This window comes from Lissotriton helveticus, chromosome 10 (assembly GCF_964261635.1).
Source record: "Lissotriton helveticus chromosome 10, aLisHel1.1, whole genome shotgun sequence".
Lineage (NCBI taxonomy): Eukaryota > Metazoa > Chordata > Amphibia > Caudata > Salamandridae > Lissotriton > Lissotriton helveticus.
Genome location: NC_136071.1, coordinates 375,762,546 through 375,789,891, shown reverse-complemented (window position 1 = coordinate 375,789,891; position 27,346 = coordinate 375,762,546). Strand labels below are relative to the sequence as shown.

The following is a 27,346-nucleotide window of genomic DNA, read 5'->3' as shown; positions in this document are numbered from 1 at the left end:
TCGGAGCATTTCTGAAGTGCCTACATATGGAGGCATGGAGGCAGTAGTGGAAGAGTGAGGCTGTGTTTTGAAACCAAAATGCGTGCAGAGAACATGTAAGAGTGATGGAGGCTGAACAGGAAGTAAGACTGTGCACATAAAGCATATGGAGGAAGTAGAGGAAGAGTGAGGCTGTGTTGAAGGCAAAATGTGCGCAGAGAACACCTAGAAGGGATGGAAGCTGAACATGGAGCAAGACTGTGTACATAGAGCGCATGAGGCATGTATCAGTACACAAACAGTGGGCTGTGCGTTGAAAGCAAACTGCGTAGACCTTGGAAAGATGAAGGCTGAACATGGAGCAAGACTGTCTGTAAAGAGCACATGAAGACATTGAGGTAGTGCAGGAAAAGTTAGTGTGTGTGCAGAGAGTACATGGGTGATATAAGCTGAACATGAACAGTGAGTCTGTGTGCACGAGTAGGCAAATGCACAAGTCAAAATGCGTGGTGAAAAAACGTGAAAGATATGGGGTCTGAACACGGAGTAAGGCTGTGTGCCCAAAGCGCCTGTGGGCATGCAGGCAGTACACAACGAGTGAGGCTGTGTATACAGAGCACATGGGGGTATGGGGGCTGACAGGAAGAGTGAGGCTGTGTGCATGAGAGGCCAACTACATGCAGAAAACACCTGGAAGAAATAAAGGCTGGACAGGGAGTAAGGCTATGTGCACCGAATGTATAGGTGCATTGAGACAGTACACGAACAGTGACGCTGTGTGCACAGAGCACAGGGCAGTATGGGAGCTGAATACAGACTGATGTTGTACGCAGCGAGCATATTATTGGGAAGTAGGTTGAACTTAAGCAGTATCCCCTAATGGAGTGTGATGGCTTGAAACAAATATTATCTGAAGCAAACGGTAGCAGGATAGCACACTTAATGTAAACGAAATATTGAGGAATGCTATCCCCCAAGAAAATAAACATGATTAATGAAAGTAAAAAGTAGCATGGTTAATAAACAAGCTCCCGGCATTGCTGTGGCGGCGGGGCGGGAGCGCATTCCTTTGAAAACTGATGAGGGGCGGGGGAGCGGCACCCTTTGAAGTCTGATGCAGAGGCACAGACAAATGGTGGTGTGTGACGTGGCTGGAGTTGTGCACACGCCTGTGTCACATGAACTGTGTCTAATCCGCAGCTTGGGTAGACTTTCCGGACCACTTACTAGACAACCAATCACTGAAACACTACTCATGCACTGCCACGTACTTTTTATGCACTTAAACAATCATGTATGCAAAATCCATGAACTCTATAAATACCTATATACTATGCGTGCACTCCTGAAATCATCCAGGAACTGGAGTTGCACTCATTTAATCATCCAACCACTTTATTTGCATGTATTTAATTACTGAGGCATTAGTCATACACTCATTTACTCATTCAAGCACTACTCATGCACTCATCCAAACACCCAGATAGTAGTGATATACCCATACAAACACTCAGGCAGTAACTTCGCAGATATGGAAAGATACATGGAGTTCCCACATACTCCGGGAATCGTCCAGGTACTACCTGTATCCCCAGGGAGTCACCTACACACTCATCCAATCATACAGAGATTCTTCATGTATTCAAACAGAAACAAATGTATGTGCAAGTTTTAGTGAGGACTATGCAGTCTTTTAAAAGCGATCTGACGAATTACATACGCAAGCTGTCACACACTCTTTGCATGTACTCGGAAGAATTAGTAAACTATATGCTATGATAGAGATGAATGTGCAGATTTTTATACGCACTGTTTCCCAAAATTTAAATGTGATACACTGAAGTAGAAAAGTACTGAGATTTTAAATACATCACTGACACAGTGGTAGAGAGGTACAGAAATAGCTCTTATGTTGACTTTTTGGATTTACTGTGTTGAGACACTGGATGTACTTCCACACTTTGGTTGATGTTCATTTCAAAATTTACTACAGAAGGTCTAAACTGGTCTTTCACCATGAATACGTGGGTACTGAGATGGTGCAGCTGTGCTGCAGGAGAGGGTGCTATAATGTTAAAAGATAATTAATAAATAATGTTTCGTGTTTTGCTTTGGCTTTCGTATATTGAAGTAAGTGAAGTGAACGTAGTTCTATAGCTCAACTCATCTTTAGATTCAAAACTACAACATAACATAAAAACAGTTTTTGTATTATGCGTATTTAAGCAGTAAAGTAGTTGGTTCATTAGCTAGAGTAAAAATTAAAAAGTTAGCAGGAGCAATAGAAGCAACTACATTAACTCTGCAGAACTGAGGCAGAAAGGGGGAAAAATGCAGAAAAACTGGTGAATGAAAAGTGAGCTGCTGGTAAGAGGACATTCTAATTTCTTAAAAATACATGTAGACACCTGCAAAGATTACAAAATATTGAAAATACAATTTAATATTACTGCTATTTCAATAAATGAAGAAAAAAAAGAGCATAATCCTCGCTTACGAGTTCTTAATAGAATTGAAACTTTCTGTTACGATAGCTAGGAAATTTTCCACTTGAGGTGAATAGTAACACAATGTGACGCTTAGCACTGCTTTAAATTATTTTGGTTCAATGGAAAGTTTCATGGGTGATGCATGGGCATTCCTATTCAACCCCATGTGGATTTTGACAGACATCCCTATCTACAAACACTGGTAGACAGAAACTGCACCAAAATCCTAAGTCTCCTTAAGGCAGGCATTACCAGTAGAATGGTTTCCATTTCTTCTTCTTCTCTCAACTCTGACATGTGTGCTAGGTTGTGAAGCACACGTATGAAGTGGGAAAAGCCCTTTTTTAGTACATAATCTAGGCTTCAGAGAATGCACAAACCCTTGAACTAAGACACCAGGGTGTGTGGGCGCATTGCTCCCAAAAGTGCACCGGTTTATGGGGACAGGGAAATAAATTCAGTTTCTTAGTAGGTATGGCACTATTTCGCTCTCTCTCGTTGATGCAAGGCAGAGCGACAATTTTAGTCCATGTTGTCTTGTATCAAACAAGTAGTAAATCTGGGCCTCAATCTCACTCACAAACTGTCAGCGGCTCTGTCTCAGTTACACTCACACCCAGATACTTACATATTCAGACACACTTGCTCACATATACACATGCTCTCTTTCACTTAAACACACTCTCGACTGCAAGCAAGCAAACAACATACATTTAAAATAATTTTTAATATCACAATTGCCACCAAAGGTCAAGTTCCAGCTAAGTATGCTTATTTTTTTAATAGACTATTAGTGAACAATACAAAACTATTCACTATTAGTATAATGGAAGATCGGCAGAATATAATGAATGTGGAAATGCCCTGCAATCTTAGCACCGATTTTGCCACCTCTGGGCCAGTGCGTCGCAAAAGCAGTGCCAGGAGTCGCACGGGCAAATGACATCCATGGTTGACATCCCACCTGCCAAACGACTGTCAAGTGGGCTGATCCAGTTGTGAATGAGAATATCACTAGAGCCAAAGTCTGAAAGTGCATGACCCAGCTGCACCATTCTAGGTATGCCGTTCAGTGGGCAGATCTAACATGTGATTAATGCTCCAACTGACCAATGTATGAAAGGGTTTACCTAAATCCCTTTCTCTATGTATCATTACCACAAAGATGTATTTATTTTCGAGAACACAATGGACTGGAGATGAGGCCAGACCTATCAAGCACCGGCAAAGCCAGTGGGTCTTGACTGTGAGAAAACTACTGGCTTTGCCAATTCATGTATTTAGCCATGTTGTAGAGCAGTATGGCTGCTGAGCAGCATGGCTAAAAGTTAATTAAACAAGCATTGGCATAGCCAATAGGTGTCGCCTTTGAGACCTTATAAGTGTTTAGCCATGCAACAGTTGGATGTTTTTGCACCAAGGCTATTGTGCTGCATAACTAAATACTTATAAGGTCCCAAAAGCAAGACCTATTGGCTATGCCAATGCTTGTTACTGTATTACTGCTACCCTCCACTATAGACCATGTGCAAATGTATCACATTTTGGATAGCCATTTCATCAAAGAGCAGGACCAGTACAACAAGCATTTACAATGCAATGGTCTCGGAATTGTTAAAGTTAGAGCTATTGGCATTGCTCATGACATTATTTTTATTTATGTTTTTGTTTTTAAAACATATAAATAAATGGCAGTCATTTACAATGCCAATAGCTTAATCTCTCGCAAATGCGAGACCTATTGCATTTGCACCCACACACAGAGCCCCACACACACACAGAGCCCCCCCACACACACACAGAGCCAAACACACACACAAACACACACACAGAGCCCCACACACACACAGAGCCCCCCACACACACAGAGCCCCCCCACACACACAGAGAGCCCCCACACACAGAGCCCCCCCCAGACAGAGCCCCCCCCAGACAGAGCCCCCCCCACACAGAGCCCCACACACACAGAGCCCCCCTACACACACACAACCCCACACACATAGACAGAGAGCCCCCCACACACAGACACAGAGCCCCCCCAAACACACACAGAGAGCCCCCCACACACACACACACAGAGCCCCACGCACACAGAGCCCCACACATACACAGAGCCCCCCCACACACACAGTGCCCCCCACACACACAGAGCCCCACACACACAGAGAGCCCCCCACACACACAGAGCCCCCCCAAACACATACAGAGAGCCCCCCACACACAGAGCCCGCCCACACACAGAGCCCCCCACACACACACACACAGAGCCCCACACACAGACACAAAGCCCCCCCACACACACAGAGCCCCCCCACACACACATACAGAGCCCCACGCACACAAAGCCCCACACATACACAGAGAGCCACACACACAGAGAGCCCCACACACACACAGAGCCCCACACACACACACACACAGAGCCCCCCCCCACACACACACACACACAGAGAGCCCCCCCCACACACACACACACACAGAGAGCCCCCCACACACACACAGAGAGCCCCACACACACACACACAGAGAGCCATACACAAACAAAGAGAGAGCCACACACACACACAAAGAGAGAGCCCTCCCCATACACACACAGAGCCCCACACACACACAGAGCCCCCCACACACACAGAGCCCCGAGGGAACAGGGGGCAGGAAAGCAAGCACAAGGAGGGAACAGGGGCCAGGAAAGCAAGCACAACGAGGGAACAGGGGCCAGGAAAGCAAGCACAACGAGGGAACAGGGGCCAGGAAATCAAGCACAGCGAGGGAACAGGGGCCAGGAAATCAAGCACAGCGAGGGAACAGGGGGCAGGAAAGCAAGCACAACGAGGGAACAGGGGGCAGGAAAGCAAGCACAACGAGGGAACAGGGGGCAGGAAATCGAGGACAACGAGGGAACAGGGGGCAGGAAATCGAGGACAACGAGGGAACAGGGGGCAGGAAAGCAAGCACAACGAGGGAACAGGGGGCAGAAAAACGAAGAAAAGACCGCACCGCGGCTTCCTGCTCCACGTGTAGCCCTCGGAGATACGTCTTAATCCGAGTTCCAACTCGTATGTGTGGAAGGCAGTTGATAGGTCGAGTCTCTCAGCGGCGTCCCTCTACAGCCGCAGTCTAGGATCACCATTCGCCGGGTAGCATCATTGCGATCTTCTGATTCCTGCAATGCCTCTCGCCGCCATTTTGGCTAGTCAAGACCAAAAAAAGTGCACTGGACCAGCTACCCAGGCATGGACCATAGACTTCGGATGCTCTAGGATCTAGAATAGATGCATGACATTTGAATGGAGTGCTCTTCCTGTCGGCCCCTGTGCTCAAACAGCTTTAAATGGGGGAAGGGCCTGATTTGTGATCTTATAGTTCAAGCTATCTGGTGCCCGCAGCGTGACGCAGATAGCCCCGGAGCAGTGAATGATTTAGGTGTGCACAGTGAAGTCAATATGCTTATTGCTGCCACCTATAGGCCCTGCCTCATCCAACATGGCGGTGCGGGTGTGACGTTACGTCTCTGCGTCGGCTGGCCGGTACCCGCAGTGCTGCACTCTGGGTGGATGGCAGCGGCCACCGCGACCTGTGGAGGTCGAAGACCTGCGGGAAACACCGGAGGAGGAGCGAGGAGGGTGCGATGCCCAGTATGGATAAACCCCCGGACATCTGTGGGCCCTGTGCGCATGAGGAATAGCGGGAGGATGGGCGATTCAGCAGGGGCTGGCGCGGTGAAGATGGGACTCTCAGCTACTGAGAGTAATAGTGCTGCTGGGCAAAGACCACAGCCTGCTGCACGTTACTGAAGACGTCTTTGCATATGCTAGCGAGGACTTCTGTGTTTAATTTGGTCCATAGGCTACATACCCCTGTGTTTATGCGGTGTCGTCGAGGGTGTCCTCTTTTATTTACTGGTAGATTGAACCGTATGTCAGCAAGAAAGTCCGTGAATTTACAGACACGTTGACCCATAGGTTGAAGATATCCGTTAAACTCCAAGACAGGGGTAAATAAACAAAGTCAGACAGTTTACTGCTTCAGAAGTACTTTGGAGAAACTATGATTTTGAGGCAGGTTATTGACATTGTCCAACCTCCCCTATGTGAGAGACGGGCAGCAGGAGTCTGTAAGCTCCGTCCTTTTCGGATTCGGGAGGAGGGGGGTGTTTTTCGTTAGAGAAAGAAACGAAATAAACACGCCCCTCAATCCGAAAAGTACAGGGCTTACAGCGAAAAGAGATAGTCATAGAGACCTCTTCTCCAATGGCTGGCCGCCGTTTAGGAGGCCAGCCAATGGAGAATAGGGGCGGGTTTAAGCCTCGCTACTCTGAGACATGAGATCTCGCCAGCGAGACTGGGCATGCGCAGCCTACGCTAGCCGAGACCTAAAAAGGAACTTTGTGGCTTCCTGCAGTTTAAGAAGAAGTTCAGTGCTTAATTTGAGCTAGTGTTTGCATGTTGGGCCCACCTGCACTTTTTATTTCCACTCAGACTTTGATCCGGAGTAAGTGAGAGAAAAACACCAAAGGGGGAAAGAAGAAATAAGAGAAAGATAATGGATGGAAAATAATCTGCAAGACTTGGGTGGCCATTTCTTTGAACATTTTTTCATGCGAAGCACAAGTTACTACTTGTGTAACGCTATATCTGTAAGAGACATTAGTTAGTGATAGATTTCTTACCTTAGAATATCCACAGGCGTCAGACCGGATCCGGAATTGTTTTGCGTAGCAGTACCGATGCGCGTCGGTAGGCGTCGTCCGCGGCTCCGCGTCAGTCGTCGGCGTTGTGGGCGCCGTGATGACGTCGTCGGAGTACTTAGACGCCGCAACCACGTGCTGACGTCAGTTCTTATACACAGCTTTTCCGCGCCAGAAACGCAGAGCCATGATAAAAACCAACACGGGTGCGATGGAACTAGGGTCCTGAAAGGGGATGACCTTAACACTAGATATCGGTTCGCAGAACGGGGAGGATGGGTGGGTCGGTAAGGAATCTATCAGACGGAACGGCCAAAGAAGCCATCCCTCCGGACTTGGCTGTCCAGGCAGTAGTGTCTTGCGAACGTGTGCAGCGAGGCCCACGTAGCTGCCTGACAAATGTCCTGCAAGGGGACTCCCCGGCCCAGGGCAGTAGTAGTCGCCGTGGCCCGAGTAAAATGGGCCCTCAGCCCAACAGGAGGCTCCTTTTTAGCCAAAGAGTAGCATGCCTGGATGCACAACACGATCCACCGAGAGATGGTCCGTTTGTGCACCGCCCGTCCCTTCTTAGCGCCCACGAAACCAACAAAGAGTTGGTCATCCACCCGGAACTGGCGTGTGCGATTCAGATAGTATGAGAGCGCATGTTTTGGGTCCAGACGGTGGAGCCTCTCTTCCTCTTTCCAGGGATGCGGAGACGGAAAGAAGGTGGGCAAGGTGATGGACTGCCCGATGTGGAAGGCTGTGACTGCCTTGGGCAGGAAAGAGGGTCGTGTCCGCAACACAACCTTGTCCGGATGGACAGAAAGGAAAGGAGGTTTGGAAGAAAGAGCATGGAGCACACTCACTCTCCTGGCAGAGGTGATGGCAACCAGGAAAGCAGTCTGCAGAGTATGAAGGTGGAGAGGACAGTTATGAAGTGGCTCAAAGGGAGCGCACATCAGATAAGTAAGTACAAGGTACAATTCCCACTTAGGCATCACGAATGGAACAGGAGGGAACATGTGTGTGATGCCCTTCAAAAACCTATTTACAATTGGGGACTTGAACAAAGATGGCTGATCAGGTAGCCCTAAGAAGGCAGAAAGGGCAGAAAGGTAGCCCTTGATAGTGCCCAGAGAAGAGCCCTGCTGTGCAAGAGAAAGAAGGAAGAGGAGAACCTCAGAAAGGGGGGCAGAGAGTGGATCCACAGCCTTTGCTGTGCATCATGCTACAAATCTGTTCCACCTGCAGGCGTATACCGACTTTGTGGAGGGACGCCTGGCTGCCAGAATGACATTACAGACTTCAGGAGGCAAGTCAAATGGCCTCAACTGTCCCCGCTCAATCTCCAAGCTTGTAGGTGGAGACTGGACAGGTTCGGGTGGAGGACCGTCCCCTGCTGCTGCGACAGAAGGTCCTCCTGAAGAGGCAGACGAATCGGAGGGAATCGACACACATGCTTAGTAGCTCTGGATACCAATATCTTCGTGCCCAGTCCGGAGCCACAAGGATAACCTGGGGCCGATCGCGCCTGATCTTCTTCAGCATTCTGGGCAGAAGGGGTATAGGCAGAAAGGCGTACAATAGACCGCAACTCCACTCGTGACGAAAAGCGTCTCCGAGCGAGTGCCGCCTTGGAAATTCCAATGCGCAGAACTGATGACATTGCGCATTCTCTTCTGTGGCGAATAGATCTAACCAAGGCTCTCCCCACTGCTGAAAGAGGCCTTGCGCCACATCCGAGTTCAGACGCCATTCGTGATCCATCATGCACCGACGGCTGAGTTCGTCCACCCTGGCGTTCAGAGAACCTGCCAGGTGTTGAACCACCAGGGTCACGCCCTGATGTTCCAGGCACTGCCAGAAGCGCAGAGCCTCCTGGCATAGGGTCCACGACCCCACCCCGCCCTATTTGTTGCAGTACCACATGGCGGTGGTGTTGTCCGTGAACACCTGCACTACACTCCCCCGGACAGAGGGGAGGAATGCCTTCAGTGCAAGCCGGATCGCCCGCAGCTCCAGAAGATTGATGTGGAGCTGGGACTCCGCCGGAGACCAGAGGCCTCTGATCTCCGCCTCTCCCATGTGGCCCCCCCAGCCCTGGAGGGACGCGTCCGTCACAACTACGTGCTCCGGTTGGGGTAGGGAGAGGGATCTGCCGCTGACCCAATCGCGGTCCAGGAGCTACCACTGCAATTGTCTTGCAGTGCCCTCCGAGATCAAGACATGGTCGGACAAGTTGCCCTGATGCTGGGCCCACTGAAACTTCAGGTCCCACTGCAGAGCCCGCATCTGCCACCGGGCGTGATGCACCAGAAGGATGCAGGAGGCCATCAGCCCCAGAAGCCGCAGCGTCAACCTGACCGAGACTCGGGATAAAGGCTGAAAGATCGGAATCAGAGCCTGAATATCCCGAACCCGCTGTTCGGGAGGATAAACCCGAAACTGCGCCGAGTCTAGAACCGCTCTGATGAGGAGGAGCTTCTGAGAGGGACACGTGTGACTTCGGCACATTGATGGAGAACCCCAGCAGGTGCAGGAGGTCGGCCGTAGTCTGGAGGTGGCTGACGACTGTCTGGGGCGAGCCCGCCTTCAACAACCAGTCGTCGAGGTAGGGGAAGACTGAAACCCCTAACCTGCGCAAATGAGCTGCGACCACCGCCATCACTTTCGTGAACACCCGTGGGCGCTGGTAAGGCCGAAGGGGAGCAGGGTAAACTGAAAGTGCTCGTGGCCTACCGTGAACCGCAGGTAACGCCGGTGGGCCGGCAGGACGGGGATGTGAAAATAAGCGTCCTGCAAGTCCAACGCTACCATCCAGTCTCCAGGGTCTAGGGCAGCTAAGACCTGAGCCAATGTAAGCATCTTGAACTTCTCCTTCCGGAGGAAGCCGTTGACGTTCCGTAGGTCCAAGATAGGGCATAAGCCCCTTCTGCCCTTCTTGGGCACCAGAAAGTAGTGGGACTAACAACCACACCCTACTTCTGGCCCAGGAACGCGCTCGATGGCCCCCTTGGCCAAGAGGGCCGTAACTTCCTCCTGTAGAAGCCTCAAGTGATCCTCGACATGCAGTTGCACTGCGGTGGCATGGCTGGAGGGGACGCCTCGAAGGGGAGGGAGTAGCCCCTTCGGACGATTTGCAGCACCCACCTGTCCAAAGTGACAGTGCGCCAGTGGTGGTGGTGATGGCGAACCCTGCCCCCCACTGGCGTCACATGGGCCTGAAAGCACAGACTAGGAGGGTTTTGAGGCGGATGCTGCAGGGGTAGGTGTGGACTGGCCTCGCCGTTGTCCCCGACGGTTTCCACGTCCGCCACCACGCTGGCTGGTAGTCTGCGGCCCGTGGCTGGCAGAACGTGTAGGGGCGCCCCTTCCTTGGCCACGAAAGGAGCGAAAGGCAGCCGTTTGCTGGCGCGGGGCCGAGAGGCCCAAGGACTTGGCCGTAGCCCTGGAGTCCATAAAGCGCTCAAGCGCATGGTCTGCCTTGTTGCCAAAGAGGCGACGGCCATCGAACCGCATGTCCATAAGTGTGTTTTGGACATCAGCTGAGAAGTTGGCAGATCTCAACCAGGCGTGGCGACGAATCGCCACCGTCATTGCCATCGCTCTGCCCAGTGAGTCAGTAGTGTCCAGCCCACACCGGATGGAATAACGTGCCGCATCTCGACCCTCCACAAGGGCTTGGTAGAGTTTAGCTCGGACCTCCACCGGGCATTCTGGCAGCACGGCCGCGACCGTATCCCACAGAGAGTGGGTGTAGCGGCCCAAGAGGCACGCGGTATTGACTGACCGCAATCCTAAACTTAGGGAGGAGAATACTCTCTTTCCGTATTGCTCGTAGCTCTTGGATTCCCGGTCGGGGGGAGCAGACGGGAATGCGGTCTGGGAATTAGAGGCCTGGATGACCAGGCTCTCGGGAGTGGGGTGGGTAGACAGAAAGCAAGGGTCGCCCGGAGCTGGGCGGTGGCGCCTGGCCACATTCCTATCCACAGGCTGACCTGTGGCGGGCTTGGACCAAGTGCCCAGAAGAACATCTGATAGGGCCTCATTAAACGGCAGTAGGGGCTCGGCCGAGCTTGCCTGCGGTTTAAGGACCTCAGTGAGGAGATTCGTCCTCACGGCTGCGACGGGGAGATAAAAGGCCCAAGGCCTTGGCCGCCCTCATCAGCACCACGCTATAGGCAGCCCCCTCCTCCGTAGCCACGCTAGGAGGGGAGACAAAACCAGTGTCGGGCGAAGTGTCCAGGCCACTGGCATCCCCAAGCTCACCTGTCCAGTCCGTAGAATACCGACACTCGCGTGCCAGAGAGTCCTCAGACCCCTCCCAGTCCTCCTCGTCACCCATCGCCTGGTACTCAGGCTCAAAGGATGGGGTCAGGTCATAGAAATAGAAATCTCCCATCGGCGCCGAGCGGCGCCACTCCGACGCCTGACCCGAACCGAGGGCAGGACCAGGGACGGCGTCGTCCTGGGACGGCGCCGGGGGTGACACCCTTGGGGCCAGCGCCGGCAAGGTCGTGAGGTTGACCGGCGACGATCCGGAACTGGATCCAGTGGGGCCCTGCGGCGTCGAGACCGAAGTCGCCGACGGCGCCAGGGCCGAAGCACCCGGCCCGCGTGGGGACCCAGTAGGGACCGCTTGGCCCGAAGGCGCCGCGGAACCCGACGGAGGAGCGAGCGACCTCATGGCCACGAGGAAGTCATCAATCTCCCCCGGCGTCGCGTTCTGCCCAGGGACCAGCGGGTATGGAGCAGGACGCGACACCTGCGGCTCCAGCGGAGCCGCGTGGGCGGTGTCGCCCGAACCCACGGCCGCATCGCGAGAGCGTCAGGGGGAGTCAGAAGAGGGATGACGTCTCTTCGACTTCTTGTGCTTACCCGAGGAGCCTGAAGACCGTGGACGACTGCCGGAGCCATGGTGGCTCCGACCCCGCGACCGGTCCCTCGACCGGTCCCTCGACCGGTCCCTCGAGCGGCATGGAGCCGACTGCCGGAGCTCGAGTCGCTTTCGGGACCGCTCCCGCCTAGCCTTAGACGTCAGGGCTCGACAGTCGGAGCAGGCCTTGTCGTTGTGGTCGAGGCCTAGGCAATGAAGACACCGGCGATGGGGGTCGGTAACCGACATCAGTCGGTCGCAGTCGGCACAGGGTTTGAACCCGGGCATCCCTACCGGCACCGTCTGAGTCGTATAGACTTCGAAACAGATCAAAAATGATCGAAAAAGTTTAGTCATAAATAGACTAAGGGTACCACTTTTTCCGGATCAGCGCTTGCTGGCGCGGAAAAAAGAAGAAGAACTGACGTCAGCATGCAGAGGTTGGCGTCTAAGTACTCCGACGACGTCATCACGGCGCCCACGACAGACGCGGAGCCGCGGACGACGCCTACCGACGCGCATGGGTACTGCTACGCAAAAAATTTCCGGATCCAGTCTGACGCCTGGGGATATTCTAAGGTAAGGAATCTATCACCAACATGTCTCTTTCAGATATGCAAACACCAATGAAAGATAAGATCATCTTGTCCGATGAACGTGAATCAGGCAAATTGATAAAACACACAAATGTTTAAATTTATTAAAAAAATGATAACTTGGATGTCAAACAGATGTAGTGTTTAATGTAGTTGTATGTAAGGAAGAATAAACAGACTTATTTGATAATAAAGCTCAAAGCGAAGAATAACAAGATATAAACACATCGGAGCCAGTGCATAAACAGAGGACAAAGAATGCTTTATTATGTAAAATCTGCACACTAGTTAAGAGTGCATCCGACGACTGCTGGCTGCACTGTCTGAATAAATAATGCAAGAATGAGGATTGGTGCCAGGAAAATCTCCCAGGGCCCTAGCTACACAGACGTCCATCCTCTGATCAGACAAGACCTGCAAATCGTTTATTTACAGTGGGCCAGTATTGACATCTCTGTGCGTGCCCTTGAACAGCACTAGTCATGTACCAGCACGGCAGCGATGTGAGACAACACAGGCCTGAGCTGCTCTGGATACAATTTGTAACCCGCTTTATTGTGCAGTGCAACAAGCGGACCAGATTTCTCTACACTGCCACACAGCCAACTGTCTCACCTAGGGATGCTTGATTTCCAGGTTCACATACTCTTTTCACACTCCTGCACCGAGGGGACTGCACCCTGTTCACCCTAAGTTCCCACGGTTAGTCAGACGTTCTACACTCCAGAGTCAGCAGCACACAAAAGCGTTTAACCATGCAATAACCGAGACCAAACACTACAAAGTGGAAAGCAGTCCGGTGAAACCTGGAGCGAGAGAGGATTGGACAAAAAATAGACAATGGAGCAGGGGAGTACTTATAAATTTAGCCAGAAATAAAAAAAAACCTTTGTGGGAGGGGCTGGGTGGCATATGTCTGCGAGCAACATATTATTCCTAAACGTTTCCGTGACTAGGTTTCCCCAAAGAGTCCCAGATGTTGTTGTGCCTGCCTCTGTATTGGGGAAGATTCGAGAGACCTTGAGCACAGCAAGTAAAACCCTGCTCACGTTTACATCTCAATAGGACTTTATTCATACAGAGCGGTAGGCAGCTGCCTTCCCTCGGGCCTCTCCGAGACATGGTGATAGGGAGGCTGGATAGACAATGGGATGGGAAGAAGAAACACAGGCAATAAGAAGGTGCAGTGGAAGGGAAAAAGCAATATGGACAACTGGAGGTTAGGCATGAGATACAAGTGACAACATGTACAATGAGAGGGTGGCGGTGATAGGGAAGTAGCAAAATAGACAAGGGTGGAAGGAAAGGAAGTAACACAACAAGGGAGTGGGAGCTAAATGAGCGACACACACATGAGGGTGTGGGAGGGAAAGAAGCAACACAAACATGAATGACAGGAGAAGAAGAAAATAGTACCCTAATCGCAGTCTGAGTAGCAGAAATAAAGTGATCAAGATGAAGCTATCAATACTTGGTCTATGCGCCAAACGAAAGAAGGGGAAGTGAGGCCAGCACACGCCCTCCAATTAGGAGGAAGTAAATAAGAGTAACACTAAAGAATGGTAAACAATGGGCTGTCTCGTAGCCCTTCATTGTACACTAAATCTTTCACATGCGACAGCACACATGCAGAATTTTAGGCGAAAACTGAAGAAAGTTTCAGGAAACTGCCAGTTCTCACAGCTGCCTCGTGCTCTTGCACTCTGCCTGTATGCAGAACTTGCTAGTCTTCGAGCCATAACATATAACTTTTAAACACTGCTCCATTTTTCAAGTACAGTCTATATCTCGCTCATCGAGGTTGAGAAGCAAACTGAAAACAAGCGAGAAAGATACAGTGTGTTGATGAGGCAACATTTTCTTTTGTGTTAGCCTCAAGTGAATCTTGAAATTAATATTTTAGATGAGGGATTCCAAAGCTAGAGAAGGGATTAGAAGTGTTGTACTAAGAGGTTCAATCTGGACCATCCAGTGGATTGCATAGAGTTCCAAATCTTCACAATTGTTGGCATCATATATGAAATCAAGAGTGGGAATAGATGATGATTCCCCCGAGCCATCCCACATATAAAGATGAGTAGAAATTGAAACTTTACCATCAACACTACAGTCAGTTAGCTACATGGACGCTCCTGGTCATCAATATGAATCTTGAGTTAAATGCTCTCCTAGGGGAGAGGGCCACATGGCTAATTCCACATTTAAATACTTAAGCACTTCAGGGTCATCTAAGTTTGGCCCGTAAATCGTACATATTGTTAATGGTCTATTGGCAACTAATATTTCAACAATGGCCAAGTATTCCCTGGCCTGGATTTCAGAAAGGAAGAATCTGGTCTGACCCGGATAGATTATTTTCAATTTGGAGGGGAAAAGTAGAAAGGCTTGGGCACCCTTTAGCTGAAACGGGGATATCAGCTGGCGGAGCGGACACCTCCGCTTGACCGTTGCAGGGCAGTAGTCGGGGCGAACAAAAAAATTGCTCTGGGTCTATCTCCTGATGGCCCTGGTTTCTGTCTGTGTTTGAAGGGAAATCGATATGCACGTGGCACTTCAAGCTCCCAATCCCATTGCTTTACTTCTGGAAATGCCTCTGTAAAAAGCTCAACAACAAATTGCCTAGCATCCCCTCCTTCACGACCCTCAGGGACCCCTAAGAACCTAAGGTTGTTTCTCCTGGCCCTATTTTAAGTCAATCAGCTTCCACAGAATATCGTCCTTCTGGGAGCCAATCGTGTTGGTTGCAGCCTTCTGTGTTGCTAGGGCATCCTCCAGATTAGAAATCCTCTCCTTGGCCTCTATGACTCGGGCAGCTATGTCAGTGCAGGTTTTGGCCAATCTGCGGATGGAGTTTTGGACTCTTCGACAAGCCCCCTGCGTTCGAGCATTCTCCTGCCGGGACTCTTCTTGGTGCGCCATCATAGTCTGGTAGACAACTGCAAGAGTTATCTCTCCTGGTGGTAGCTCATCCTGATTAGATGGCACATTCTGGCCCCTAGTTATATCACTCTCCCCTGAGCTGGTTTGTGCAGATTGTGGACTGTCCCAGGATAATGACCCAGAAGCAGCGGAGACCTTGTTAAATACCTCCTGATTTTTTAAGTTATTTACTTTCAGTACTGTCAGAGGACTATGGGGTAAAGCTTTATTACAGAGGACCTCATTTAGCCGCCAATCTCTGACATCGCTGCCATCGTCGGTCCAGACTCTGTCGAGATCATCCTCGTCATCAATTGAGGACCCCGTGTGCTCAGACAGAGAGAACAATGTGTCTCCCCCCTCAGGTTCCCTGGAAGACTCAGCCCCGTCAGCAGGACAGTCAGAGCCACAAGCAGCGGCAACCTTATGCTCAGGGATGTTGACAGATGGAGGAAAATGGGGAGGACCTGCAGTTAAATTGCTCACCTTGGATAAAACTACATCTCTCATACTCCCTCTCACCGGGGAGTGAGCACAGGCTGTGAGGCTCTGGTTAGACTTTCATTATCCGGAATAGTCTTCGCATGGCTTTTTGTAAGCCCCTGTTGTCCTGTGTAGCCTTGCTCTGTTGTAGTGACCTACACGGCCCCCCATTCATGGGAGGAATAGCGCCATTTCCTGAAGTCTTTGCACGGTTGGTAGCCTGCGGTGAAGTAGAGTACACCTGCTTTCCGCTACGGATACCTGCAGATGTTTTGCTTTTCACATTCTTGAAAAGTGCCTGAAAAGTCTGCTTGATTTTGCTGATCGTTGCCGCAGGGGCAGCTGTAGTAGCAAATGTAGAGACCAACAGCCTGATTCATCAAGCTGATTTGCGGTCGCAAAGGGCCAGATTCTGAGAATCTGGCCCTTTGCGAGTGCGATTTTTGCATTTGGTATTCATCATCCCAAATGCAAAAATCACTATTAGCTAAATCGCATATTTGCGAGGAATTGGATTTGAGGAATCTCTAATAGAGATTCCTTAAATGCAATTCATCAACCAAATAGAAATAGCGAAATCGCAATATTTGGTCTCAATTTACCACCAGGTCTGACTTGGTGGTAAATTGCGTAAATAGTGTAAAAAGCACTTTAGTGCATTTTTTTCTTTTGCATGTTACACTCACACATGTCCTTTGGACATGTGTGTGCGCAACACCTGTTCAAATGTGCATTTTAGGGGTGCTACAGGGTGTCCTTTGGACACCCCTGGCACCCTTAAAATCGCTATCTGATTTGCGAGTAGCAAATTGCTACTCGCAAATAAGGGATACTCCCTATTCATTCCTATGGGCCTTTTGGCCCATAGGAATGAATGGGGAGTTATTCCTTTTTTTGCGAGTAGCAAATTGCTACTCGCAAATAGAGAACATGTAGGAATCGCTATTTATTTAGCAATTCCAACATGAATACCGTTTTGCGTGTCCTCAATAGCGAGTCGCTATGATTCGCTATTAGGGCCACGCAAAACGGCCCGTTGATGAATCAGGCTGTTAGTTACTGTTTCATGGACCGTCTGCAATTGCGAGGCTCTGGCATCCGATTCCGCTGTTCTATTCAATCGAGCATTGAGAGCGGATTGAGCCCTTGCGGCTGCAGCTGCGGCCGTAGCTGTGATTTTAGGGGCCATGCTATCTCGAGGGGCCATGCTATCTCGAGGACCCCTCCGGGGATGATGCTTGCGGAGGAAAACTGCTGAGCGAGGAGAAGCTAGTAAGTATAGTGCAGGGACACGCCAAATTCTGTGCGATATCGCACTCGGGAAGCCAGCAGAGTTTAACAGAAGTCTTAGCATTGGAGCATTTGAGACATGACTCAAAGCTCAGCTCGGCTTGCAGACATGGAGTCTGGATAAACACAGCTTCAGAGGAGGCGATTCATCCAGGTAAGGTAGGTTAGCTCAATGGTTGAGAAAAATAATTAGGAACTAATGTTTAAACAAAGGACAAAGGTGGACTAGTGACAGCATAAACTATGATTGAACAGAATACATGGTACAAAATTATTTTATTAAATATTCATTATGGTAAAAAACACATTATTATTTAGATATACATGGTTATTGTGTACATGCCTTCATTATACATTTGACTTTTTATCTGCATGTATGGACAATTATGATCGGATCCTATACATATTTCATGGTCAGAAAAAGTTTAAATTGAGATCTGTGCGAAGGCTTTTTTTCAAATTAAACACATTATACATTAAAACATGGCTAGGTATATCATGATGATATACCTAGCCATGTTTTAATGTATAATGTGTTTAATTTGAAAAAAAGCCTTCGCACAGATCTCAATTTAAACTTTTTCTGACCATGAAATATGTATAGGATCCGATCATAATTGTCCATACATGCAGATAAAAAGTCAAATGTATAATGAAGGCATGTACACAATAACCATGTATATCTAAATAATAATGTGTTTTTTACCATAATGAATATTTAATAAAATAATTTTGTACCATGTATTCTGTTCAATCATAGTTTATGCTGTCACTAGTCCACCTTTGTCCTTTGTTTAAACATTAGTTCCTAATTATTTTTCTCAACCATTATATCTATCCCGTATTAGGAACTCTAGTCGGGGATACCCCTTCTTCCTTACATACAAGGTAGGTTAGCTCACACAGCCGAGCACTCGGCCGGCATCTTGCCCCCCACATATAAAGAGGAGTAGAAAATGAAACTTTGCCACCAACATTACAGTCAGTTAGCTACATGGACGCTCCTGGTCATCAATATGAATCTTGAGTTACATGCTCTCCTAGGAATCATGGACAAAGTTTGCATCTTCATTCCGAAGGAAGATTTGGGGAAACACACACATTAATCTGACCAGAAATCTGTATCCAGACAGTGACTTGACACCTGTCCCCATACACTACAGTCCCCTCATTAGAAATGAAACAAATAGCCCTGGAAGACTCATGTTTCTGTGAGCTTGACTCCTGTATTTAGTTAAGTAACAATTCAGGGAACAAAGTCAATGGCACGTTCTTTGAAAGATGTTCAGACCTGCCTCGGATACTCAGATATATACTGACCCCTATTTAGAGAATCCCATCTTCATTGACTCATTTATCACTACAGAAAATGAATAACAAATCAAAAAACATCACAGCTCCGGAAAACCCAGGACTATTTGTAAACTATCATTACACCAATATCCAAAAGGACCCAGAGGTACATACCAAATTAAATGTACTATTCTGGCTAGCAAGATTCCTTCCAAAAGTGCCATCTATTAGAAATCTTTTTGCTCTCTAATACTAATGCAGGTATCTGACACTAACTCATATGGCTACATTTATTTAAAAAAAATTACATCAGACCTCGTACTTCCACATGCAAAGGATTAACCAGAAGAAACACTCACCCCAATGTTCATTGTTGTGAGGTGGCGTAATTCCGTAGCCTCTCTTTTCAATTGTCGCTTTCTTTCACGATCCTGGAAAGGTGAAAGTCATTCAACACAAAAAACAACTACTTTAGGCTTGTTCTGAAATGTATTGGTCACTTTCTGACTGTTCTTGGTCAGTTTGCTAGCACAGGTTTCAGGTAAAAAAACATTGAGATAGATAACATGTAAATTCAGCAAAATATGTTCTTAGCATAAAACAAGCTCTGGCAAGGCTTAGCAATAAGGGAAGTGCAGGATTTCTGTGGCAGATCCTCAGCTTGCTTAGCTGGCTCACTCTTGACAAGCAGCCCATCTGCCCCTGGCCTGGTGGCCCATCCACCACTGGGCTACCAAGGTCACAGTGACAGTTGGTTCACCATATTTAGGATGGAGCAACTATTGCTAGATTTTCCTACCTAGGACTGCTGTGCAAGGCATGGTGGCTTCGGGCAAGGTAATTGAATCAAACACTCCCAGTGTGTTGGGCCATTAACTGAGTGTTTTACTCCTGCTTTGGGAGTTGGATTTAAAAAAAAAAAAAAAAAAAAGATGTAACAAATGCAGACCAAGGCCAAACCATGGTGCCTACTTGGCATTTACATGATCCTAGGGTGTAGCCTTAAGAGATCCCTGCCAACCAAAGAGGGATTTCTAAAGAGTCTGGCGGTGTTATGCTCGGAGAGTGGAGGCCAGAGCCTCTGTGAAACGAGCAGGCAGCTCGCCAGGGACCAAATGAGGCCCTAAGCCAGAAGCACAACTAATGATCAGAAGAGACAACTTGAAAGAGTTTTGCAATTTCCAAAATATTAGTTTCTAAATGTGATTCTATAGGTCATTAGTAATGATCTAAGCATGTTGAGAAGAATCATGAGACCAGAGACCTCTGCAAATGGCGGGCCTGGAGACTGCAGTGAGCAGACTGGAAGCAGTTCTTATAGGCACATAGACTTCAGTAGGTAAGCTTAAAACAACCATTTAAAGCAACAAGAAGCAGCCCTTAGGGTCATGTTTTTGCACTGAACTGAATGGGAGTATTTCTTGTGGCACCGGCTATACCACTGAGCATCCTTATGGAAAAAGATACAACTGGTGAGGATGGGCTCAGCCCTTGAAGGCAATTAATTAATTAATTATGTGCTTATATAGCGCTGGAATCACTCCCGAAGGGGTACCTCCGCGCTTCGTGAGGATGGTGAGGATGGGCTCAGCCCTTGAAGGCAATGGACTAGAAGCTGCATTGGGCAGAATTGGAGTAGCTCTGAGGAAAAGTAGGGGGAGCTGTAGGACAACAGCTCGGAACAGAAAATGGGGTCAGGAAGCAGTAGGTGAAAGTAATCTTTGAGGGAGAGAGCTCCTGGGAACATTCTCTGGGGCATTGACTTTCCCAACAGACTGGCAGTAGCCCTGGAGAACAGTGTTGAGCATTTGTGAGTTTGGGGCAACCATTCGTTTAGATGGTGCACTGGTTAGGTTTGGTGTAACTCTTGCGTGGGAGTGATTATAGTGGAAATGGTGTGATACTGGCAGCACTGTCATTTTATTACTATGCAAGCAGACTACACTTGTGAGTTGTCGAGTAGATCTATTGCAGCCCCTCTGCAAAAAAATCAGAAATTGTGCGAGGATACTGCAATATCACCATAATTGGACATTGGCGTGTAATACATCATAGCCACAAATGCAATGCCCATGGCATCATAATAATATATATATATATATATTTTTAACTCACCAATACTCAGGATTTATCACACGAATATCAACTTTAAATATATTTTAGAAATCAAGCCATTTGTCTTCAACCAACAGCTAAGCTAATCTATTCTGAAACTACACACATGTTCGTCTTTGTCTTGAATACACGCGTTCCAATTTTGAAAAAACATTTATGAATTAATCCAAGGAAAAAGCTTCTAAATTAGAGGGTGTGCTGCATACAGGAGAGCTACTTACAGGTAGATAGAGAGCTATCAGTAGCTCACAACCTACTCATTGGAGAAGCCTGGATTAGAGAGACCAGGGCTGGTGGCTGCCTGACAATCAGTCTCCCTGATGTGAAAGGACATCACCGGATATCTGTACTTTCGGCTAAAGGAGTCAAGAGTCTGCCTGGTACCTAGAAGCCTGTCTGTTTGCCTGCTGAGAAAGGGGTGGAAGGAGAGGGATAGGACCTGCAGGAAGCAAGACTATCCACGAGGAGCACCAAGAGAAAGCAGACTAGTTGAAACAGGGGATGCAGGAGCGACCCTTGCTGTGAAGCAGTCCTCCAGTCTTTCTACAAGCAATCGCAATGGAGCGCACACCGCTAGCCCCTCCTCCGGATCGCCCCTCGGGAATCTGGTACATGGAGTTCTTGAGTGGTTCACCCCAGTGGGTGCAAGTAGGTACTTGTAGAACTGATGATCTCTAGACCCGATACATGTCCCGGGTTTTAGGATATCGCCCGAGACATGGCTCGGGTTTCGGGATAACTTCCCTCATCAGTAGAGAAAATAGTTAGGGGTGGAAGAGAAGGCCGCCAAACAACCGTCAAAGGCCTCGATGCCAGAACCGGCACACAGGTGCGTCGTCCAGGAGCCCGTCGGCTCAAAGCTCAAGGGAGCCAAATACGTTATCTACTGATGAGGGAAGATATCCCGAAACTCGGGCCATGTCTCGGGTCTAGAGATCTTCACAACTACAAGTACTTACTTGCACCTACTGAGGTGAACCACTTATGAACTATACGTACCAGAATCCTTAGGGACGATCCGGAGGAGGGGCTAGCGGTGTGCGATCCATTGCGGTTGATTCTACAAATGGGCTCCCTTGGGCCTTTAAGCGGACGAGCTTCTGGATGACGCACCTGCGTGCCAGTTGGGCATCGAGGCCTGTGACGGTTGCTTGGCGGCCTTCTTTTCCACCCCAAATACGTTCTCTACTGATGAGGGAAGATATCCCGAAACCCGGGTGTAAGAAACCGAGCAGGAGCTTGTATAAGTAAGTTGTTTATTGACAGCACAGCATCAGGTACAGGTACAGCAATGTCCAAGCAATAACTGACAGAGAAGGGTAGAATGTTACATTAGCAAAGCTCTGTACAGAACACAGAATGCAAAGCACGACCTGCACAGCGCATGCAGTTAAAGAGACATTGCAGAATATAACACATCTCCCTCTTTTAATAAAAACAAATAAAGGGAATTGCATCAAACAAAATCCTGAAGAGAATTGGGTCTCCTTCTGATACGCGAATCATCTTTGACCCTGGAAGCCACAGAATCAGGGACAGAGGAAAAACTAGAATCAACATTTGAATTATCAACCTGAACATTTTGCAAAGGACATTTAGCAACCTTTCTAATATTCCAGACCTTACCATCTTGGGTGATGACTGAATTACTAAAAACCTTTTTAACTTGAATGGGTCTGCCAAACTTACTCAGACCCTTGCTGACCATGAAAGGTTTCTGAACTCTGACCCAATCTCCCACGCACAGACCATGCTCTTTAGTCCTCCATCTACGGTTATACCACTCAGCAGATTTGGTTTGTTTGTCAACCACTTTATCTGCAACCTTCTGAATATCAACAACATCTTCACCCACACTCTTGCACTTCTCCTTAAGCCATCAAGGGCAAACAGATGACGCAGGACCCCTGCCTTTGAGCAACCTAAAGGGACTTACTTCTGTAGTGGTATGAGGAGTGATGCGATACATCCACAATTTTTCTCTTAACGCATTCAACCAGTTACCCTTTTCCTTAACAGCATCAACCACAAAGCCCTTTAAGACCCGATTGAAGCGCTCAACCTGTCCATTCTCATGTGGCTCATACAAGGAAGTGCGAATATGTTTAATATTGCAAGAGCGCAAGAAAGATTGCATCTCAGATGAAACTAACTGCACACCATTATCAGACACTAGAACCGCAGGACTCCCTTCCCTTGCAAAAACTTCTTGGAAAAATGAAATGACAACCTCAGAAGTAACCTTAGCGACAAACCTTACCTCTGGCCATTTAGAATGATAATCTATCATCACTAATGCAAAACGTGAGGTCCCCGGAAGAATGTGGAAAGGACCTGAAATATCAAAAGCTAATTTGCTCCATGGCAAAATGGGCCACTCAACAGATTTAAGGGGTGGAACATGCAACTTTAACATTTTGTCCTTGGCACAACAATCAGAACAGTCCCTAACAGTTCGGTCAATGAAGCGGTCCATCCCTGGCCACCAAAAATTCAGCCTGATCAAACGTTTCATACTAGAAATACCAGGATGCGCTTTGTGTGCCAACTTTAGGATAAGCTCCTGAACACCAGAAGGTGGAATACATTTGTCAGATTTGAACACAAAATTACCTTCAAAATGCAACTCATCAGCAACATTGTAAAATGGGAGTAAATCATCCCTGACATTGGTTTTGTTTGGCCAACCCTCCAACATAAACTTTGAGTAACACAAACCTCTCATCCTTAGCTTGACACTCCAACCAAAGCTGTTCAGATATGTCATGATATTGAGAAGAAACAACATCAGCTAAACATAATACAAAATCTAATTCCCTCAAAACATTGACTTTGTTCTCTTTACTATCACACGGAAGACGTGACAGACAGTCGGCCGTGACATTTTTTTTTTCCAGGAATGTACTCAACTGTAAAAGTATACTCTTGCAACCTGGAAGCTAAACGCGCAATCCTAGCTGTGGCATTCCAACCACCACCAACCAATAAAATATTTACAAGAGGCTTATGATCTGTTCTGAGAACAAATTTGCTCCCCCAAATATAAATTCTGAAATGTTCTATGGCCCAAACACAGGACAACAACTCCCGCTCTATAACTGCATACCTTCGCTCTGTTTCACTCAAGGTCCTAGAGGAAAATGCCACATTCCATTCAAGCACACCATCAGACTGAGATAACACACATCCTAAACCATACAAGCTCGCATCTGTTGTGATAATACATTCCTTACCCATCCTAAATGGTTTCAGAGTGGGCGAATTAACAATTTAATTTTTAATGTCAGCAAAAGCTTTTTCCTGTTCAGAACCCCAAATAAATTCATTGTTTTGCCTTAGTAATTTTCTTAACGGCTCCATCTTTGTGGCAAAGTTGACCACGAACTTACTATAATACTCACACATGCCAGAAAAATAAAGGAGTTGTTCTTTGTTGGCTGGAGAAGGAGCTTTGAGAATGGCCTCAACATTGGATTTTTTTGGAACCAAACCTTCCCTTGACAATGTGTGTCCCAAATATTCAACTGATTTTTTGAATACATTGCACTTGTGTGCTTTAAGAGTGAGACCAACATTTTCCAGTCTACTACATACCACATCCAAATGTGAAATATGTTCTTCTTCATTCTTAGAAAATACTAAAATGTCGTCTTGAAAGCATTTTACAAATATGTCAAAGTCCTTAAAGATATGGAACATTACACGTTGGAAAACTGAGGCAGCGGATGCTAATCCGAATGGCATCCTCCTGTATTGAAATAAACCCATAGGGGTGATGAATGCTGTGTATTTCCTTGAATCCTCAGTCAACTCAATTTGATGGTACGCAGACCTAAGATCAAAAGTGGAAAAGATTTGCGCACCATCAAACAACGAAACGAGCTCATTAATATTGGGCAGGGGATGGCAATCAACAATGATGTTAGAATTGAGAGCCCTTAAATCAACACAGACTCTCAAAGATTGATCAGGTTTCCGCACTAAAACAATAGGCGAAACCCATTCTGCAGATTCGATAGGCTCAATGATATTATCTTTAAGCAAATCATCAAGCAAATCATCCCTGACATTTAATGGAACCCCTCTTAACTTTTGTTTAACTGGAATGGCACCTTCCTTCAATTTTATCTGATGTGCAAAAATTTTTAACTTACCTAACTGATCACTGAAAACTTTATCAAACTTTTTGCTCCAATACGAAATGTCACTTCTCTCCCCCACACTAGGGCAAATGGACCCGATCATTTCCTGATCAGTGCACAAAGAAATAGGATCCTTTGCCCGTGGATTTAGTTTAATACCAAGCTCCCATTGGTCTTGCCAACCTAAGACATTTATACCCTTCACAGCAATGTATAATTTAATTTGAGCCATTCTGCCTCTGAAAGTTAACGGAACGTTAAGGAAACCTTCAATATCAATCAAGTACCCACTAAAGCCTTCTGCTAAAATGTCTGATTGTTGTAAACTGATCAAATCACAAATACTGCTTAACTTCTCATTAAAGTAGTCTCTAGTAATGATGGTCCACGGAGAGCCAGAATCCACCATAAGCTCAATTGCAATTGAGAAAACATGAAAAATGCACTTGGGAGACTTCTTTCTTGTGACCAAAGCACATCCACTTTGAATAATCGAAACAACAAAACCCCTTTCAGGAACTTGTTTTTCCTCCTCCACCTCATTAAGAGAAGAAATTTTTGAGGGTATAACGCTGTTGGAAGGCGGACGTGATGGTGGACCAGTACGCCATTGTGTACTGTAACGTCTTTCCCTACAGACACTGCTAAAATGCCCCACTTTACCACAGACATTACATGTTTTGTTTATGGCAGGGCAACCATGAAATGACGCAATATGAGACCTGCTACCACATCTAAAGCATGACCATGCATTATTTGCAACATCAGGTCTCCTATTGCTAGTGTCAAAAGTATTTTTATTCTTAGGTTGATTAGACATGGTATTTTTTTCATTCCACTTAGCTCTAACAACACATACTTCTTCTTCAGGAATGGTTTTACTGGGATTAGAATTCTGTTTATCCACAATGCCCATCCATTTTTCAGACATTTCAGTTGACTTAGCGATAGAAATAGTTTCCTCTAAACTGGGATCACCAATACACCATAATTTATCTTGAACTTTTTTTGTTTTTAACATGCACGATGATTTGATCGCGGATCATTTCATCAGTCATTGCACCGAAATTGCAGTGCAATGTTAGAGATCTCAAGGCAGTGAGAAAGTCATCAAATGACTCTTCTTGCTTTTGTGCCCTGGTATAGAACTTAAAGCGATTTAACGCAATATTGGCTGTAGGCTTAAATCTTTTTTCCAACCTACTGAGAGCTTCTGTGTATACATTTAAGGAATCACCGCTCCCTGAAGCAACAGTAATTTGGGGTAAAGTCCTAAAAACTTCTTGGCCTTCCGAGCCAAGGCAATGTAACAGGATACTCTTTTTCCTTTCAGAACCCATGCGTTCCCCATCAATAGCCCTCATGTAGTTAAAGAACTCCTCCTTCCATCTAGACCAAGGCATAGGAGGGTCACCTTTAACCTGTAGAAACTTAGCTGGTGGGTCAAATTGCATTTCAAAGGGCTAATGCACTATTTACTGTATAAAAGAAATTGAATTGAACTTAGTTATAAAATAATCTTGCAATGCATATAGTAGTATAAATGAATAACACAAAACTTCTTCATAAAGAAAAACAAAAAATTGTTTGCATGAAATAACAGCACCCTTCTGGCGTAATGATGCTCTTGAAAATATGTTAGTCTCATAAAAGATGTGGAATCGAGTCTTTGAGAACTTCGTGAAACAGTACTTGTTCTACAATAATCCAAACGCTGAAGCAGAAGCACAATTATCCAAACGCTGAAATAGAACACCAAAGTAATGTACAGCGCACCTTGAACACGCTGGTAAATTAAAATAAAGTAACATACACTGCGCCTCCAACAGTTGAAGGGACTCCTTTCCTTGTGGCTGCCGATGAACACTTAGCCGTGTACTGGTTGCTAGGAAACACTTGTAAGCAAAATGGTGGTACGCACGTAAATCACGTCAACCGCGATGACGGAGGTACGCCCACACGCAGTGACGCTTACGGAGTGTTTAGGCGCAGAGGTGCGTAGATGGAATCCAGCTGATGCGCGAACAGATTCCTTCAAGCGCGAACAGAAACCTTGAGGCGGCGTTCGGGAGGTAGAAGAGACAGGAGGATTCCAGGCCACGCGTCACTGGAAACAGGAACAGCTGAAGCAACGGGTGAGGCGCTGTGACGTATTCCAAGGCAGGTGCTCGAGCCGCTCGAACCGCAAGTAACAAACTTGAAAGATGCAAGTGCCAAAAACAATAATATCCAAAAGTTGTCTCGGACGCTCTCAAACTCGGGCGTCTAGTAGTTAATGATCTTACATGAAACTGACCATAGTCCAGGTTAGAAGAAGTAATCCAGTTAGGAGTCAACAATCCAAGAATTTCGAAATATCCATAAAAAAAAACCCAAAAACTCCGCTCCTGTGCTGTAGATGGCTGGAGTGGCTTTATCCTGGTCGCCAATTTTGTAAGAAACCGAGCAGGAGCTTGTATAAGTAAGTTGTTTATTGACAGCACAGCATCAGGTAC

At 47.2% G+C, this 27,346-nt stretch overlaps 1 protein-coding gene across 4 annotated transcripts in view; it reads right to left on the bottom strand.

Annotated features, from left to right (window-relative positions):
• The window catches only part of LOC144784054 (uncharacterized), a 284,352-nt gene that overhangs the window by 142,160 nt on the left and 114,846 nt on the right, over nucleotides 1–27,346 (bottom strand). For 3 of the 4 annotated variants that reach the window (XM_078662750.1, XM_078662749.1, XM_078662751.1), the window contains one exon: nucleotides 18,954–19,025. The exons of the other annotated variant lie outside the window; for it this stretch is intronic. In XM_078662750.1, coding sequence (XP_078518876.1) covers nucleotides 18,954–19,025 — 72 coding nt within the window. The remainder of the gene's footprint in view (nucleotides 1–18,953; nucleotides 19,026–27,346) is intronic. 4 annotated transcript variants of the gene reach the window in all.